Raw genomic sequence first — 20,852 nt, 5'->3', positions numbered from 1 at the left:
TTCAGGGTCACTTCTAGCAAAGTCTGTACAGGTTCCAGTCCTTCCTCACTCATCAGTATCTCACAAACTTGCACAACAATCTTCTCTCGAATTCAAAACTTCACCAACTCCCAATAAAATCACTGAAACATTCAACTTGTCCACTGTTTTAACATTCAGAGTAGGCCTAATTTGTTATTCCACGCAATGATTATAACTACCCCTCCATAATAACCGGTCTTCTCTCAAGACTCTCTGGTTCCCATGATGTGTGAGTGAGTCATTGCCGAGGAATCTCTCTCCATTCTTGCAACAGGCATTGAGAGAATGTCGATGTACCAAAGATACTTACATTAGTAAAGCTCATGGAATTTCCTAATTCGTAATGAAATTACATCCGCCAGTCATCTGTGATGATATCATCTTTGTTGCGATATGATATGATGATAGGGGTTAGTCCATTAGTTGACTAGTTTCATCAATGATTGGATCTATCTTGTGATATCCTGGAGATGAGACACATATAAACTTGGAGAATGAACTACTCAATGTCTAATGCTAATTGTGAATATTATTATCTAAAATACGTCATGAATGTAGATATGATCTCATCGTCAGGTAAAATTGTTTCTCAATATAAGAATTTACTCATCAAGTTAGCTTGAATACTTTCAATTGAAGATATCATCAAGTAACATGATCATGTAATTCTCAAATAACTTTAAGTAAACTCACTCATTACAATAATTTGAATTTATAGCTTTCAAATTTAATATAGCCTATAGTTACATTTTTGAACAGCAATATTATGTCATCTTCATTAGGATAAAGTAAGCATCAATGGAACATAGGAATGAAACAAATCATAGATCAGTTTGGGAGCATTCCTAATTATTTACGTTTGAAATTTCATCCATACCTAATATTTTAAAATCAGATAATTAGATTAAGATAAAGTATACACATACTAACAAACCAGGGACCCTGTTCACATTTGTAGATATGCTGTAATCCTCTATTGATAAGGCAGGATCAAAGACATTCTGTATTAGTGGTAATTGGACAGCTGCTATGAAAAACAAGAGAATTCCTTCTTTGGTTACATGTACTTTGAAATTGAGGAATGAGGAAAAATACCTGAAGCAAAATTCGAAAAATCTCTAGAGTTCCAACGTATCTTAGTAATCAATCAGTGCAATTGGTCACGTGTGTTATCAGGCAGAATATTTTCGCCAATTACAGAGTCAATGCTCCCTGACCTTGAGTCACTCCACTCTGCAACGGAGGAACTTTAACTCCTGGATTGTCTTTGTTTACATAACAACACGTAACCAGTTTTAAAAAGTTGGAAGCCTTTCTACTATCTCCACTACTACAACTTACTACTAGTAGAAAAAATGACCTGTGCAGAGTAACCTAAGTAGGCTATTCGGTTACCGTCTGTGGAAGTGACAGAAGAAGATCATGAATTATGAGTTGGACGATATTCACAGTTATGCATGGGTGTGTGAGTGTGTGTAATGGTGGATTTATGTTTTAGTGTAGTGTTTTATGTCTTGAGTAAGTTTCGGATGGCCGAAAAACAGGGGAACTGAAATCCTGGGAACCGAAATCCGAGCCCGGCCATGGCACTGATTTGTAGGGATGGTGGGAGGGGGGAGGATCTTCAGGTGCTGCACTGCATATGGTGGGTGACCCTTGTCAAATCGGCTGGATCAACTTCTACAACTTCCTTCCGGTGGGGGGTTGTCCCTGAAAGTGGAGGAGGATGCTTCAAGTGGCGATTATCAGCCTACTAACATCTTCAATCGATTCCCTTCAAAAAGACAACGAAATACGGCTCGCATTTCCCAATCCACTTCCTGAGCTGATCACCTCCCTACAATGAACCTTCTTTCATTCATGTTTTCATTCAAACCCCAATCATAATAACCATCCACAAGAAACCTCATATGCACTTACAACTTCTAGTTAAATAATTTGCCGATTGATTAATTTTTTCTTATGATTGAACATTCATTTTGTAATGAGCTTGTAATAGAATTCACGAATCTATAAATCTATTAGTAATTATTAATACTTCCATTCCAAGAAGACAAAATAAAACATGGAATAAGCTCTTTAATGAACTTTAGATACACTTGCAGTTAGTAGACAAACTTATTTCTTCTTTCATTCCAATTCCAATAGATTTTTATTGGATTTCAATGAGTAAGTGATAATAAATCATTGAGTAAGCTTTATAATGTCCTTGAATGGACTTATATTTAATAACTTCCTTTGATTTCCATGGTTTTCATCAGATTTTGAAGGCTTAGCGATCAAAAACTATTTTGTAATCTTCATAATGATCTTGAATCCACCTGTAGATCTACCATAGATTCCTTTTATTTATTTTCATAAATCTGAGTAATTAAATGACCATTCACCATACTTGCAAATCGTTTCAAAAACAAGATTTGCCCAGTCTCAAGGTCACAGTACGCACCCACATCAGACATCATCCTCTTCTTCACTTTTTACTCGTTTTCAAGTCTTAACCATCTTTTCCTCCCACCTACCACAACAAAACAAGCTCAATTATTACCGTCTGGCCATAATGTAGACAATAGCATCACGACCTCAGAGGCTATTAATAGGGAACGGGGATTTTTCCAATAATATTTCTTTGCTCACGTTGAGCCTGTATGCTGGATTCCAAAAGATTCCTGGTATCTTTCCATACCTTCCTCTCAAAATTATGAAGCGTTCCTTGCCATTAAAATCATTATTGAATAATACGAATATGGAAAGAGAATAAAATAATACTGGTCTTCAAAAACTAGAGATTATCAAATACATTGTCTATATCAAACTTAGTTCTCTTGAAGTTCTTCAAGCTGAAAGTAGATCTGTTGTAGTTATCTTGCATTGCTGTAGTCTGCCACTTGAACTAATTATTTTTTACTTCTCCAGCAGTAGTGATATATCTCAACGACTTTGAATTGTTGGGTTGAAAATGAACGAACATCCATACCACTTTTGTAACTGCAAGTATTTATCTTTCTTAAAAAAACCTCTCTTTTCTACCTGCTCACTTACCATCTGTGTAGGAATATCCACGAAGCTTCCAGTTACTGTTGAAACCTCAAATTATATTCTGTTCGTTTATGTTATTATTGAGTACCAACAAATTGGTTCAGACCCTAGTTGCGTGTTGAGTTGAAAGCTTCCTTCTACTAAATTAGTACAGTTCTTTAAAGGTAAAAAAATGGTGTAGGTACAGTGCAGTGTAACATAATTATTGCTTTTGGGAAAGCCTATTGGAAATACGTACCTCAGTTACTGTTTATATGAATTTATACAATCAAAATAAGCTTAACAGTAGTGTCAACTTCAATGGTATCTATGTCATCCCCTAATTTTCCTGAATTTCCATATTCTTCCTATACATTCATGTTGTTTTACTGTCATCAAGCATTAATAAATCATGAATGAATGATGATAACAAAAAAGACTGGCATTGCCATGTGATGGGATGATTGAGTGTAGGCTGGAGAAAATCGTGAATAAAGGATAGCGACGAACACATAATCAAAAATAGAATAATGTGTCGTTCACGTTTGTATACTGTAACTACTGTAGTTATTGTCAAATAACACTTGATTTGGTTAACACCGCATGTTAGGGTCCAAAGAGAACACGATGAATCGGCAGTTTTTGAAAAAAATAAGAAAGAAACTGTTCAGCCATCGTGTTTGTCTGTGTACCTTACCGGTGAATCCAAGATGGAAGAATGGTGGATAAAGGCAACCAGACAGAGTCAATGACTTAGAGTTTTTATTTCTTCTGTGGTCCATTCTTCTTCAATATCATACTACTCTACTCTACTACTACAACCACTGATACTGTACAAAACTGCAATATCGGCTTCTCATTCTCCTTCTTGTTCTTCCAAGATGCTATCAAACGAAACACAAAAAATTATCGACATGATTGATGAAATAGACGGAAGATAATTTGGAAGAGAGAAAAAAAAACAACACCTTGGGTTCCTCTTAGTCCTTTGTTTCGCTACAAGAAAAAATGTAATAAGGTGCCATGAAGGAGGAGACCAAAAGGTTGTTCCTTCTTCCTGTTTTATAATTTCTGGTCCCAAACTTTTTTTACAGAATTGAATCAATTATAATGCGTCCCATAAGTTTATTCCTGTTTTATTATAATGCGTCCCATAAGTTTATTCCTGTTTTATTACCTTTAATTACTCTGATACTTTTTATATAATGCAACTTAGTATAGTCCACATCATCATCATCGATTGATTTAGCCGTTGCTTACATTATTTGAAATTGGAAATAAATGTGATAAATATGAACGATGAGTTTTTCAGAGTGACTGAGACTGATTCTACATGGGCTTCAGAAAATAATCCGAAATAATTCAATCCGATTTTTCCTATTGGCAAAGAACAGAAATCAAAGCCAGTAACATGGTGAGAGTACGATCAGTTTTAGCCCTAAATAATTAATTAGCAACAGAACTTGAACTGTTTTGAACAGCGTGATTAATCCTATAAGTTTTCGTTGCCATGAAGAAAAATATTGTGAGAAGTTTATTCCTCATATATTAGTCTTAAATTGAATTAATCAGTGGCTGATAATCTCCAGACATAACCTCCAAATAACTTACCTTACTTAAATAGGATTACCTTGATAGTCTGGATCTGCTTCCAATTTGGATGGTGAAGCGAGAGTCTTTATGTGAGTAATATAATTTGTTGGTATCGTCTTGAGAACGAAGTTCCGAGCTTAATCCGTGGGAAAAGTAGCTATATTTTCCTGTTTGTTTATTTGTGTATATTTGTCTACATATCGCGTTGTTCCAAACCTATATAGATAGTCGGTAGTTCTTTTTCCTGTCACTTTGTGCTTCTTTATTTCTAATTCTATCTTCGTCTCACATCTTCACACCAAAAATTTATTAGTCCTACACAATTTCCTGTTTCCAGCGTTTCTTTCTTTGTCGCACCTCTCTTTCCGATCGAATTCGCTCCTTCTTTTTTCGGTTTCTAAAATTATAAACCGGATCACTCTGAAAGTCATCTACCTTTTGTTTTTTGTCTTCCACAGAGCAGATTTATCACTGTGCCATGTGGAGTCACACACCTTCACCTTAAAAATAGGATAGATTTAGTGGAAATCGAAAATTATCATGCTCTGTCCTCTTCAGTACACTCACACACACAAATAATACACATCTGGAGAGTTAGTATTGTTATACAGATAAATGATGGAATTAATCTCTTTAATGAATTACTTCTTTAATTCTAGTGTCATAATAGCACCCTGATCCCAATCCTCCCATCTAGTACCTAAACTATTTACTCTTCCCCCTCCCACTCCTCACAACCACTATCCCCCAATTCCAGTTGATAATCTTGAAGTTTCTGAATTGTTCAACCTGTACTCACCTGATCATTGTGTGTTTTTGCAGCTGGAAGCAAAACTTTGATCTCAAGACTGACGACGCAACGCTGGCTGGATGTCGGTGACGACTGGACGGAGGACGAGCACAAGTCTTCGCATTCGGACATGCGCTACGAATACAGAGTTACCTGCGACTCGCACTACTACGGCTCTGGCTGTGCCAACCTCTGTAGGCCGCGAGACGATAGTTTCGGTCATTACACCTGTTCACCAGTGGGAGGCCGAGTGTGTCTCGACGGCTGGCAAGGAGACTACTGCACTAAACGTGAGTTATTCTATGTAATTCATTCATGTACAAATATTCCATCCATATTCAATTTAAGAATTTAAACCTTGGAAGGAGAATCTCGAAAAGTGACGGTGTAAATTAACGAGAAAGCGATCCAGACACTCAATTTCTAAGGTCAATGAAATCTGTACAAAAAATTCGAAAAAAGACATGAGAGCTGAGACTGTAGAGTCAATCACGATTAGTGGGAGTCACCTCTAAATACTTCCCTTTCTTTTTCTACTCCCCCAAAATTTACGACTCCTAAATTTCAAATTCGCTGCCTTGAATCACGACGTCCACAACCGATCCCACTCTCAAGTTAATTAACTTCCGAACAAAAACAAAGAAGACCAGTTTAATCTCCCATTGGAGAAGAAATAAAAATCAACCAACTATTGGTATTTTGTAATTACCCAGGATCCTGTGACCCCGCCCCTAGGCGTTCTAACACCAGAGGTTTGAAGTTATCAAACCATTTATCTAGAACTTGTGCCCGAATAGAGAATGCTCGTAAGCTATAAAGCGGCGTACAGTGAAATTACAGGTGTATCGTGGGCTATTATCGTTCATTTCAAAGTTCTAAGACAAAGGAATCTTACATAAAGGTTATAGGGGAAGACATCTTATTAAGGTACAGTTTTTGGCGACATTACTCAACAAGTTGAGATTACGTTATCCATCTTAGGATTGTTATATTGAAAATGTACTCCTACTTCCCGACCAACACTCAACGTTTTCTAAGGTTCACTTCTTCATCCACAGAATTGGAGTGTTTTCAAAAATACCAAAGATAAGAAATGGGAACTCTATTATAATAGGAATTCAATTTTCTCTGCATAACCACACAAATTATCAGTTCTTTGACCGCTCCTATGTTCTCTCATGACCTCAGTACAGAGTCTACAGCTCTCCAGATTCAGAAGCCGGCTGGTAAAGTTATTTCCACCCTTGTGAGGAACAGTTGACGATAATTTTAGGTGCTTCAAGTGCTTTATTTTCGACCTGCCTTCTGGTCTACACTCTACACACATGGTCTGCTCGTGCAAGGCTAGACTGGCCCTCATAAACAACAACACACATAGACTACATGATAAAACTGATGTTTCCACAATAACTGCATATTAGCTATAAAAATATTAGGTTATTTTGTCATGATGAAATGTTTCCAACTTATTACAACGACTCACTGGATCTAAGACTCCACAATGTTTAACATCAGCTTCAAGAAATCTGACCTAATGTGATGATTTCTGATTTATTACAATAGTAATATACTGGACGAGAATCATAAAACATACTGAGAATCTATTAGTAACTGTCATAAAAATCCTAATTTGTCATGATTATCAATCACATTCAACGGATTTCCCAGTTCAATGATTCCTAATTGGAATTAGTTATTCGGTTGACAGACCACGGATCAAAGTTGTAGCATTTCTGTCACTACTAACTGATAAGATGATAGATAGCAGCAAATTTGTACAGATTATCGTAGAGAGTAAACAAGCAACTCAAAAAGCTACGAGACAAGCTGATTGCTGGTAGAAATTTATTTTCTTGAGAATCATTTTGATCATGTTTTTTTCTAGAACTTTTCCTACTTCATTGTAATCTTCATATAAGTTCATGTAATGAGTATATATACTTATTGTACAAGTAAGCAATACTGGGATTTTCAAGTGAGATCCAAGTATTAATACAATTATTATTAATACAGATTTAGTTGCATGTTCCACTCCCATCTCATCAGACATTTATGAAATTTATACTTGAATCGTATATTTTTTAATAATAGAATTGTGATTTATAGAAAGCATTACAAGTCTCTAGATATCTATCATCTTCCCAGATCATTCTCTGCCCTTTAAACATGCTATAATAGTATAGTGCAGTCATTATTTTATACTCTGTCGATGCTGCATTGAACTTTGTGGCTTATGAATAGGTAGTTGAGGTTAAAAAGACGAGGAGAGGGGAAAAGATGATCATTTAAGATTCGAGCATGCCCAAAGAATCTGGAGGAAAATAAAGGATAAAGTAGACTGCAACGAAACAACAAAGAAGCAAAAGAGAATCGACGAATCAGTTTCTAATTGGTCCATTCTCTCTCCTCCCTCTCTTCATACTCTCTCTCTCCAATCCCAATTTCGTCTCTGTCGATTCACCGGTACACATATACAATAGTTCCCACGGCTATTCTGGACCCGAGGCATATGCACTGAGGGTCTTCCTCAGCGATTAAATCATTAAAACGTGCCCGTCATGACCTTTCTGACCTCCCGGTGATAATTAATTGACCCTTCTTGTTCCTATCGGAGAGAATAATAGAAAAAAAGGAAGAGCATGTCTGGAGATGAAGAATCCCTACATCTATTCTACGTCTATTAGTACATAAACGCTTATAATGGAGTTTGGGGGTGGAACATTTTCTAAAACAACATAAGCTTATGTTTAGTTTCAAAATCTCATTCAAACGTTTAACAGTTAATATCTTGATAATTTTTTAAGTTGCCTGTTGCTGATTTGGAAATTATCAATCCAAGAATTGTTTTGCTTGAATTGCATATCCGAACACAGTTCACTCGTTCAATACAATATGAAATAATAACTTAGCATTTCTACAAAGCCGTTCACTTCAAGGCTCAATATTCGCAATGTTTTTATGCGAGCTGAAGAGCTGTGCAAACTCCAACCTACTCATTAAGTAATCCAATATTGTTTTCAATAACACAATTATTATAGTTAGCTACAATTTGTCTAAATGTTCAAAACAAAGATTACTGAAGAAAAAGCTTAAAAATTGAGCACTACTTGTTTAAACTAGCTTACTGAAACAAAGCCTCTAATGGTACAATTTTTTTCCTGTCTCTTCCAGTTTTGTAATCGCTTCTTCAGGAGTTGCTTCTTCTGTTTTCTAATATTCATTGTGAATTCCTATGTATCTACAATCACTTGTTGGATACTGTGTGAAGATCACTGGGAGGCACGAGTTTATGGTTTTGAAAATTCCTCACTTTTTACCCCAGTTTTTGCCACTACTGTCTTCACAGACTTCCGCTTTGATGTTCCACCTAGAATCCTATTGAATATTTCCAAAGTGAGAGGCATGAAAACTTAACAATTTGTTTGTCCTTTTTCCTCGACAGATTCACTCCACCCTTGAGTAATTTCACAATCGTCACTAAAATTAAGTCGTAACTGTACAAACAAGAAGCGTGGCAAGAGAATCACAAATACATAATAGTTCTTGGTTTTTGTTGTTAGTAAAATCGGTGGATGCTCACCAACTCAATATTATTTCCAATAACACAAAAGCAGTAAGGAGCAAAAGCATTTTACCTTCAGTAAAATTGTAACAGTGATTTTCTGATAAAAAATCATCTCTACTTCTAACTTCAATTTGCTTTACTCTCAAACCTGTGGTTAAACCTCATTCAGTTTCCTCATCAACCTCTTCAGAAGTTCTACACAAATCTTGTGATTATAGTAAATTGTAGCAAGACCTTGTTCTAGCCATTCTACTTTTTAATACTAGGTTAATAAAATATCCAGAAAGAGGTAATTAATCATTCCAAGAGTAAGGTTAGGGTAGAGTAGTATGTAGTACAGTAGAGTTGGGTGTAGGCTAATATGCTCGAAAAGGGATTGTATTGCACAGAATGAACACTATCGGTATCAGATAATATTCAACTTGAGTTCTTAATTCCTGTTACAGTAGCAAGTTATATACTTTGGGGAGGAAACAAGTGTATGATTCAATACATTTCACAATTTCGAGGAATTCCTCATTTCTGCACCATGCAAGGGGTGGCTTTATCGAAAAGATTCAACTGACTGCAGGCGCAAAACAGACATCGGAGGGGTAGATTTTTGCGCAATTTTTGAGGGGTGTCCTGAATCGGATGCCTCTTTTGAGCCAAAATAGGGGACAATAACAATGCGTTTAAAGCCCGAGGGGTGGAGGGTGACAAAAACTCAGGCAGCTGCCTCCTGTACAGGAAACACCAGCTGTCTCAGTTTACCCACCAAGCGCTAGTTACGAATATTTAATATTTCATACTGTATACAGAATACGTATATACACGTTGAATATACATTATTTTGGTGGCGTACGTTTTTAATGAACATACGCATACACTATCTACCAAATTTTCATATCGCGCCCAACCTGCTAGTTTGGTGGACGTCTCTTGAACATGTTGTCAGACTGTGTACTCCAACGCGTGGCTTCCTAAACGATTGTCACACCTTTTTCCTGCTCGCTTCCGGCTCATATTCCTCTGTGCATTTCAATTAAAAACAACGTCTCCCACCAAAGTTTGATAAGGACTTGTCAGCAGGAGTGCCTCCAATCCGATTGATATTGTAGATTTCTATGATTTTCGAGCTGGAATTCAATTCCATCTAAAATTATGGATTTAACTTGAGAGATTGCTTCTATATTTATTCAAATTAACAATATATTTTTTTATATTTACAGCGAAATGCCTTCCTGGGTGTGATGAACAACATGGACACTGCTCACAACCCAACGAGTGCACGTAAGTATCTTTATTTCAAATTAAACTATATCATAATTATTACCTTTATTTTATACAATAATAATGTTGCTCAAAACATCACATTTCCGGTATTCTCCGTAACTACCATTGTTGTTCATGTCTCATTCAATAATTGATTGATATATTTTTCATACTGCTAGCAATTCTTCGAACGTTTCATTGATGAGTCAATCTTATTGAGACGTTATTAAAAGCGAGCAACCCGATCTTTTCACTTGCTAATTGACTTCATTTTTTGTCTGCTTGGACTTAATCCAGAGGTGGCTTCTATGGGGTGATAGGGAGAAGTTCTCTTTCTTTTCCGTTCTGTCTGTCTTTCTCACACTTCTCCTTTCTTTCTCATCCGTCTTTCTTGTGCTCTTTTCCTCTGGGTGTCCTCCCAGGTGACCTCTGAACCCCGCTAATAGCCTTAGTTACTGGGCATCTTGCGTAGGCTGTAGGTCGATATAGATGATGCCGTCATTCTCAATTGTCGCATGTTCTCTTATGTTTAGTTGCCTCTTCGAGAAGTTCAAAAATTGCCGACTTTGTCTAGAGTGTGTGGTGAGTGGGAAACCATAGCTATATTAATTTCATATTTCAACAATTTTTCAACGCGATCTCATATCTTCAAGGAAATTTAAGGCTGGTCAAGTTAAAAAAATCTATTGAAAATTGATAAAAATCTTATAGCTGAAAGTTACTTTATACATTGCAAGCTTCGAAATCATCGATTAATTTTTCATGCTCGGCTTTGTTTCAAATTCCAATTCCGCTACCCCTTCTCATAATCACCACCCCAAAAATAATTGGCATTGGTCGCGGCCCCTCGTTAACTCACAGATGGCAGTTACATACACATGTGACTGTTAAGAGAAAATCAATATAAAAAGGGGTAGGATATGTAACCGATTGTGCCAGTATGAGGGTAGCTGTTTCAGGGGATGATTGGCTTGTTATAAAGGGTGCAAACATAAAATCGTTAGGATACGCTTAAGCAGCCAGAGTTAAGGCAAAAGTGATTAATTTTATAGGAATATCAAACGTTGTCTCAGACTCATTTCAATAATCGGGGTATATTCATATCACAACAAACACATGTCTATCATACCTTGATCCAAAAATGCTCAACAAAATATTCAATCCTCATATTTTGAAAAATAAATACCATAGAATGATTCATCATCATTCCTGATCACTATCGCGAAAAATAGATGCAAAGCTTGGTTGTAGAGGGCATTTAGTAGAGTATTGCGTTGCGTTGCCTTCCTGTAACCTATATGTGAACTGCACTGCACTGCACGTTCCACCCTCAACTGACAGAATGGAGGAGGCTTGGGCTTGCGTGAGAACATGGTCTTGCATACTTTCATGTCTCGGTCGGTTCTCACTGATAGTTTGGGCTAGACACGTTGAATTACAATTCGTCTACTGTCGGTTAGAGAGAGACAGCAACTCTTTTGCATTCATAATGGACGTTGAACAGCGCTGCGCTTCCGATCCTGCGCTTCTCCACTCTCCACTCAACTACAACTGTATTCTTGTCTGATTTTTGTTTCTCACATTGTATCAACAGCAATTCACTGTTTTAAAGTATGTCTCTTAACTGGAGGAAATTGCTCGGATGTTGGATTGAATTCTAAAATAAGTTTTACTCTGGTAAACATCGAATTGTTTTATTAGATTACTTCTATATTCAGTGAGAAGTTTGATATCTTCTTTCCAGAAATTTAAGAGTTTATCGCTCATGAAAAACTATGCTACTTTCACACAAAGATGAATGCATGCAAATTATTATCTTATTCAAAATACATCTTCTTCAACTTATCTTTGTTCTTATTCTTTTACTTACTCTCACCAAAGAGGATAAAATGCTATTCCTCATGATCTCTGCTTCTACTTACTTCTCTCTGCTTCTACCAACATAATTTATAACTCTCCACTTTTCTCACAATTACCAAGCATTTTATCCCTCAGCCACAAGAATCTCAACCAAACACATTTTCTGACAACACATTCCGTTCTACTCTAATAAAAATGCTGTAATCGACACTTCTCGTCATTCCAAACAACACAATAAACCAATTCGAAAAACTGAAACCTCCCCAAACTTCAATGGCTGATCCAATTGGCGCACGTTCAAATGGGTAAAGCTGTCTGCCGACACCCTTCCACCACAAACACTGTCTCAAAAAACGTTCTATTTCTGTAATAGTTTTTCACTTTCGCGCGTTCCAAATAGCTCTAAACAAAGCATGGCCATTAAAAATAAGTTACTCCCTAGTTCAAAGTCATTTGTTAGTGCGAATGTACCACTTGAAAGTCAGCGCTGAAAGTAAAATTTCGATCGCAGTGAATGATTTATCTTGAAATATCGCTAGAAACTCTCATAATACATTACCATCCACTCCAAAAAATCTAGAACTACTCCAAAACTTCGTTAGCAACTTGAGAAAACCAAATACAAGAGCAGCGGCATTTTAGCGCTAGCGCCACACTTTCACACAAGATGCTTCTGAAACTCATATATTATCAAGTTTATAGCTGGAATAGGGGTTGATTTTCCAGAGGTGACTGACAAAATATTTAGAAGGATGGCAGAAGTCAGACGAGCAGCAGTCATCCGCCCTTAAAATTGTTTGTTTATAAAACCTTTGCTTCAGGGTAGCTGCTGCACGTTCTCAGGATAGACTAAACAAAACTTATTCTGACAGGTTTTAGGACTGTATTATGTGAAGGTAGAAAATATCATTTTAAAACAAATAATAATGTACATTTTCCTCAGTCTTTAATGATTTCAATTATTCTTTATTGTAGAAATGAAAAATCAGCTTTCGATGGTAAGATAGGAAAGATCACGCCTTCTGTTTCCCTGACGTGAAATTGGTGATTGTTCACCTGATGTATACGAAGGTAAAATAAATGCTTCTGAAACAAAAGCAAGTCTTGCAAAGCTTATTGAATAAAATCCCAAGTTCAACAACTGCCAACTCATTGAAAATTTCCCATACACCAGTTGAGAACTTCCTATGCTATGTAAATTTATTCACGCCTAATCTTTATCAGCGTTACGATTTTGTTTAAGACCTGAGAAAAGATTATGCGGGCTAATAGTCTTCAGAGACGACGCTGACAACTGTTATTATAGGAAGGCAAAGTTGACAAAGCAGTGCGTTATCATTTATTAGATACCGCTGGCGGTGATATCCTAATTAATTTTAGCTGCGCTCAAACACGTTCGTGGTTTACCAACAATGACAATGAGGTCTTTGTTTGAATACGTTTTGCTCTAGTACTTCAGTATAATATGTACTCTGACTTCTGAGTTCCTGATCAATTCCTTCTCTCATAATGTTTGCTCATTCACCTATACGATCCCTCTTTTTCTAAATTATTTTTCCTTCACTATTGATCATTATTCAAATAATTATATTTTTTCAGTCTTTACAATTTCATCTTTCATTTCTCTACACTTCTATTTGTTTTTACTTATTCATTGTTTCGCAGCCTACTCTACTTACTATTTATTAGATTCCTTAACAACTGAGATTCCTAGCTTCACTTACTCTTTCAACCACAACCTCTCCAACTACTGATCCATTCATGGTCTCCCTAACTTTCTTGACTTATCTTTTCTCTCAGCTTCAACCAACTACTTCCTACTACTGACTCTCGAATCTTTCCTCCACTTCCAACTACTTTTGTACAGCCATGTTCGTCTAACCGCAGCGCTCTCCTTCCTGTTCTAGATGCCACAGCGGTTGGAAAGGTCGCCTCTGTGACCAGTGCGAGCGCTACCCGGGTTGCCTGCACGGCTCCTGCCAGAAGCCGTGGGAGTGCCTGTGCGACGAGGGCTGGGGAGGCCTGTTCTGCAACCAGGACCTCAACTACTGCACCAACCACAAGCCCTGTCGCAACAACGGCACCTGCTTCAACACCGGCCAGGGCTCCTACACTTGCAGCTGTCCACCTGGCTTCTCCGGCACCGACTGCGAGCGAGAGGTCGACGACTGTGCGCACCATCCTTGTCTCAACGGTGGCACCTGCAAGGTAACTACAACCTCATCATTCTCTCTCAGTATTTATTTACTTCTATATAAATTTTACAATTCGAGTAGCCCTATTCTAATACTATACTTTATCAATCTTCTTATAATAGAAAATAAATAAAATAATATTATTAAGGATTGAAATATGCGTTCTCATTTGAAATTGGTGACTCTTTCTGATCATAATAGTTTATATTTTGCAATTAATTTGGAGCAGTTTGGTGAAATTGATAGTCTATAGCTGCATATTTCTCTTGCATTCGAATTTCTATTACTGGATCACTCAATCTACTTCCTGTCTTTGAATCATGGAATTCAGCTGTATGAATATTCAGGAGAATAATGATAATTACGTTATTACAATATTGACTTCATTTATCAGAAATTCCTTTTGTTTTCACAGAAATATTTTCCATTGAAGGAGAATCAATAACTTATTATTACTGATTATGAGTCAAGAGGAAATAAATAGTAGCGATCCTTTAAAATTCATTTCCAATTATTTATGCCAATTAATAAAAAAACAATTCAATCTATTTATCTTTTTATCTAACTTATTGTCTTTGTTGATTGCTTATCTGTGTAATTACATGTGACTTATGAGTGTGTTGTGTTGTGTTACAGGACAATGGCACGAGCTACATCTGCGAATGTCCGAAGCACTGGCATGGCCTGCACTGTGAGAACTCGGCGCAGACGTGCGGCGATCTGCCGTGCCGCAATGGAGGTACGTGCGAAGACACCGAACACGGCTACACGTGCACGTGTCCCGCGGGCTACGCGGGAATTGACTGCGCCCACCAGATCGACGAGTGCTCGCCCAACCCGTGCCGCAACGGCGGCTCCTGTGTCGACAAGATCGGTGGCTACGAGTGCCACTGCCCCGTCGGCTTCCAAGGCCCGGACTGCGAGACCAACATCGACGACTGTGTTGACTCGCCTTGTCTCAACGGTGGCACCTGCATCGACATGGTCAACCAATTCCGCTGTCAATGTATCCCCGGCTACGTTGGCAACCTCTGTCAGAGCAAAGTCAACTACTGTCTGGCCAAACCCTGCGCCAACGGTGGATCTTGTCTGGACTTGGTCAACGACTACAAATGCTCCTGCCGTGCCGGATTCACAGGCAAGGACTGCAGTGTGGACATCGACGAGTGTGCATCCAACCCTTGTGCGAATGGTGGCAAGTGTGTGAACAGGGTCAATGGCTACCGGTGTGACTGTGCACATGGTTGGCGGGGCAAGAACTGTCGAGAAGAAGAGTCTGGGAGTGTTGGCAACATATCAAGACATGTGTCCCACCAGAAAGCAGACTCAGGGTTGACCACAGAACACGTGATAGTGATTGCAACCCTATCAACAGCTGTTCCCATCCTGGTGCTGGTTGCTGCAGTGGTGGTTGTCTGCATGAAGCAAAGGCGGAAACGTGAGCAGCAGAGGGCAGATGATGAGGCCAGGATGCAGAACGAGCAGAACGCAGTACACAGCAGTGTGTCGAAACGTGGCGATGCCCACATGATCAAGAACACATGGGAACCTTGTGTGAAGGATGGCAGTGGAGAACTTGGGTACACTGCCAAGCAATGCGTGACTCCCACTCCTACACCCAACACAACGGGGCCTGGTGAGGGGGCACCGCCTGCGCCTGTCTACTCGCTGCACAGGAGCAGGTCTCAGAAGCAGCTCAACACAGACATTTCCGTGCAGAGGACAACACGCGCCTCCTGCAAGGACCTCGACAGGACACCTGACAAGAGGATATCAGTCCTGTCGGTTGACTCGTCGCTTTGTAACACAAGGTAAATATCTCCACAAATTCCCACTCACTAATTAATCTTGAACTAATTCCTTAATCATAAATCCAATATCCATATCATAATCAAGAATCCAATATCATAAATCAAGAATTCATCACAATCAACTTTTATAATAGAAATTGTATCAATCAATCTTCTTATAATGGCAGCTAAATTTTTATTAAATTGAAAAATCTGATTGGTTGTACCTCAAAACTGCTCCCTCCCACTCCAGTAAAAGTGGGAAGAGCTAATCAATAGGAGTCTTTGAAACGGTTTCTATATTTATCTTTAAAATGGTTGGCATCTCTGACTTTCAACATTCCTTCAAGTTCATGATTATACATTTTCTCCTCTGATTTCGATATCTTCACCAAATCATCTCCAAATAATTATTTTTAGAATCTATTTCATTCTTGAAAAATCCTCAATGTTCATGAACACCTCTAGTCTCTTACATATTTCCCCTCCCACTCCTACTATCCTGTACAACTCATAATTCCAATTTGATTTTTTAAATGTGTCAATCAACTAATTTGAATGGTTTGTTTGTGTGGTTGCAGTGACACATCACTACTGAAGCGATCAACGACGCAGGACAAAGACTCAACGTCAGCGTCGGCGTCGGCGTCGTCCAGTGTCTACGTCATAGACGAACACTACAACCAGAGGCCGGCACTCGCGCACGCGCACTCACACACAGACACCCTTCTAGCCACAGAAGTCTAGTACGTATTGCGTCGACGCTAAAAAGCATCTGAATCTAGTTTTCTCATCGATAGACATTCTCTCGACGACAATAGACATTATTGTCCAAGTGTGATAATTATTAACAATTCGTTCTCATCTGTATTATATATATATAAATATTATATATAAAAATAAATTGAAGATAACTATAGGTAGACCTAATAATAATTCGATTATTATGTTATTATTGTGTAAAATTATTGTGATCCATTTTCATAAAGTGGAAGAAAAACTAAGTCATTCACAAACTCATTGTTATTATAATATATTATGGATAAAAATCATCTGAATTTATTATTATTGTTATGATTATTAATATGATACTCAAGATGGTGATGATTGTAATAACGATACTAATAATCATAATAATTTAAAGAACGGACATTCTATGGCCAATTAATATTGTTCTATTTTTAAAATTTAAGTTTTGGCCAATGACTGATACATAGAAAAACAAGCTTATAAGCTGTTCATGTCTAAAATAACTATTATTTTTGTAAAAGTAATATTATTTCCTTTATTCGTGGAAGACGGTTTTTTCAATAATTTTTATTTTGTTTGATTGCTGTTTGATATAGCAAATGGGGTAGGAGAAATTTAATGTAAAATTCGTAAATTTTGAAAATGAATAAAAATATGAGTCGACCTTGACAAAAATTGACGTCACTTCTCATAGTTGGGTAGGGTTTTTGTTTTTCACAATGGTAAATGTAATGATAATTATAATAGTAATGAATTGATAAATAATTATTATGATGAAATGTTCCTGTTATTATTGCTAAGTCATTGGAGGGCCTTGAAAAATGTGTATGATGAGCAGTTGAAAGTTTCCGTCCCTAAAGAACTGTGTTACATCCATGCACTGTTCAGGACCCTCAAATTGTTGTCATTTTGTACTTACAGTGTTAATTCGACTAGTTTAATAATTGAATAGTTTTTTGTAAAGACTTGATGAAAACTTATAGTTTTTGTATAAAATTGTATATTTGGATATAAATGTTCTCATCTGTAACATAACAGTACTTATGTAAATAATGTGAATAATAATAATTGTGAATTGTGTAGTAACTATTGTAACGTAATTGAATTGATATTATCTATAGTCACAATGAGACAAGAACTGTTACGAGGTTGTTCCTTTCTTTCATAAAAAATACTCAATCGATTTCAATCTTTTGCAAAAAAGTTGTGATCACATCAGACATCACTAAAAGGAATTGAGTAGCTAAGAAATATAGTTTACCATAAAAAGAAAGTCTGAAGTTGAAATAAAGTATCAATTTTCAGGGAACAAAAAAATGTTTAGTGGATAATTGAGTACGTTTTGGTTCGAAACTTATAAGAAAATTATATATATATAATATTATCTGTGTTGACATCAAGTTTTATATCTAAGGAGACTGTCATTAATTTAAAATATCGTTAACCAATGTTCATTACATAAAGAACAGTTGAGCCTTAAGGGAAAAAATAATCTAGCTTGCCGGAGTATAAAAATTGTAATTTTCAATGTAAAACTTGGTATTATATTATTATCATTCAAGATGGACAAATAAATCTCTACAACACAGGTAATTTATCTAATTGTTTTTGTTCAAAGACATAAATTTGGTATTATGTTTGTATATTGTTTTGTGATTCTTAATGTTTGACGAAATACTTTGGAGAAATATTTATTGTTGTAAACATTAATTTTGTTGGTTGTTTTACTTCATAGAAATATATGAAATTATTACATTAAAGAAACTGAAACTCCCAAAGAAGGATTATGAACACAAGCTGTTTGATAAATTAATATATAGAAGAAAAGCTATTATTGAAATTCGTTTGTTTTAGAAAATGTACTTTCAATCAATCAATTCTTGCTTCATATTCATTTGAAAGCTGGCAACTGGAACTAATTCTCAGAGATCGCATGTAAAATGACAATAATGAAAAGACTCTCAAGTAGATAACAACAAGCTCATATAGCGAACAAATATTTATATATTTTTTAATCTGAGGAGACTAGACTGTTAATCTGTATCTCAAATTCAGTGTTCAAAACTTCTCATGAACCATTAAGTTGGTTCATGACAACTCTTGAAACTCAAGAGATTGTGAACTCCACAATAGATTTTCAGTTTACTTTCTCTCGGATGAAGCGGCTAGAATTGATGAATATTTCAAATCTTATTAAGATAATCATCAAAAGGCTATATTCTTATTCTAATAAATATGCTATCGGGAACATTTGAAAGACTTCAAACACTTCTTTCATTATTAATTTTTGAGTTTGTAATCTCCAGCTTGGAATAAACCAATAAGGTTGACTATGTTCAAAATAATTTGTCATAGCAATGCGAAGCATTGAACGAATTATGAATGAGACATCCAGAAATATTCATCTTGTTCACTGTTTCACATGTTTTCAACCTTTTGCAATGAAGAATACAAACTCGAACTGTGATTGATTTTCTTCAGATGTTCCCTCAATTTTGTGGTTGATGAGATTGGCTCAAGTTTTTCCACAGGCCCTAGGCCCAACGATATTGAACTGCTTGTACATATTCCAATGAGAGTTGTATTTTCTTCATTGTCAATGTTTTTCTATTTGTAGACTTAAAGACTGATGTAAAAAATTGAATTATGAATTCTTTGATAATTATTAGTTTTACATGTACCGACATACTTCCAATATCCTACTTGTATTCAATGTTAATAGATTTCAGAATTAAAAATTCGCCGAAACTTTGTGTATTGATAGTTGAGCTTCTTTACTCGTTAAATTTTCTGTTTTTATAATGAGCCATATATTGTAGCCTATATGTGTATCGAATGAACAGCTTGCTGATTTTAAATGTTATTGCCAATTTTGATACAGTTTTAGATACAATCCATTTTTGATACAGTTTTATATACAATCAATTAAGGCAATTACTCTGAATCATAAATCCTCAAAATAGCTGAAGCATGAACATTTTATTGGGTATCCTTCGCATGATCGTTATTAAAAATAACTTTTATACAATTATTTCATATTATCAATTTTTAGTTGCTATAATTTCTATAAATGAATATATAATTGTAGCTCATACTTTTCAAATTGTTTTTGCTCAGCAAGAGGTTCATCATCGATATTTATTGTGAAAATTAATGAGTAAAAAGACTCGATACTATTTTGTGTTCTGTATAATGTTGCTTAAAATGTTGACTTGTTGGTGATTATTATTATTTATATTGATCTGTAAAAATGTATAAAGCAAGTAAAATATTGTATTTAATAAGAATTGAATAAACCTTTTCATTGAAAGTATTTACTATCTTTTCATTTATCATCCGATAACTTGTAAACCTGATAACAACCGACAAACAGCCGAAACCAAACTGTTCCAATACAGTCCATGTAAGGAACAGAGCACTCTCTCAACAAAGATTTTTGTTCACTATAGAATATTTTTTAAAGGTCGAAAACATTTACAGATCAAAGAACTCTATCTAGTATTACTGAACATGAACGTTATCATGAGGAATAATTTATTTTTGGAAATGCAGCATGAAGCGAATACTTGCAATCCAATCTTGCAGTCTTGAAAATCGATGTCATAGATTACTGGTCAAAGATGAAAAATATAATTTTTCAATGGAGACCAAGGAGAATAATTTAAAGTACTTGATCGTAGAACAATGTATTTTGTCATCAACATGAGAAAAGGAAGAAATGAATATTATTATGAATGTAGGAATAACTCTAATATTACTGAATCATCAAAATTTACAATCGATAAATAGTCGAAGTAGGTATACAGTGCCTTTGACAAGTATCACTCAGTGATATGCTGCTCGTAATAATTTGTACAAACACACATCCTGTCATTCAAATACCGATATGCTGTCTATTGCGCTTGTCGTTCTTTGAAAGATAAAATAGTGTATTAATACATTGCAGCTCAGAATGGATCAATAATTAATAAACATAAAATAGTATGTTCATTTGAAGAGTTTTTCTACATGTTAGCTCA

The 20,852-nt window shown here is 36.2% G+C and overlaps 1 protein-coding gene across 1 annotated transcript in view; it reads left to right on the top strand.

Moving 5' to 3' along the window:
* Positions 1-20,146, top strand: part of LOC111053416 (neurogenic locus protein delta) — a 41,630-nt gene extending 21,484 nt beyond the window's left edge. Inside the window, exons 4-8 of the mRNA XM_022340311.2 lie at positions 5,452-5,709; positions 10,196-10,256; positions 14,006-14,306; positions 14,930-16,104; positions 16,665-20,146. Of these exons, the coding sequence (XP_022196003.2) occupies positions 5,452-5,709; positions 10,196-10,256; positions 14,006-14,306; positions 14,930-16,104; positions 16,665-16,830 (1,961 nt within the window). The 3' untranslated portion in view covers positions 16,831-20,146. The remainder of the gene's footprint in view (positions 1-5,451; positions 5,710-10,195; positions 10,257-14,005; positions 14,307-14,929; positions 16,105-16,664) is intronic.
* Positions 20,147-20,852: the final 706 nt, after the last annotated feature.

The sequence above is a fragment of the Nilaparvata lugens genome, chromosome 7, assembly GCF_014356525.2.
Source record: "Nilaparvata lugens isolate BPH chromosome 7, ASM1435652v1, whole genome shotgun sequence".
NCBI lineage: Eukaryota > Metazoa > Arthropoda > Insecta > Hemiptera > Delphacidae > Nilaparvata > Nilaparvata lugens.
This window is presented reverse-complemented; position numbering and strand designations above follow the sequence as displayed.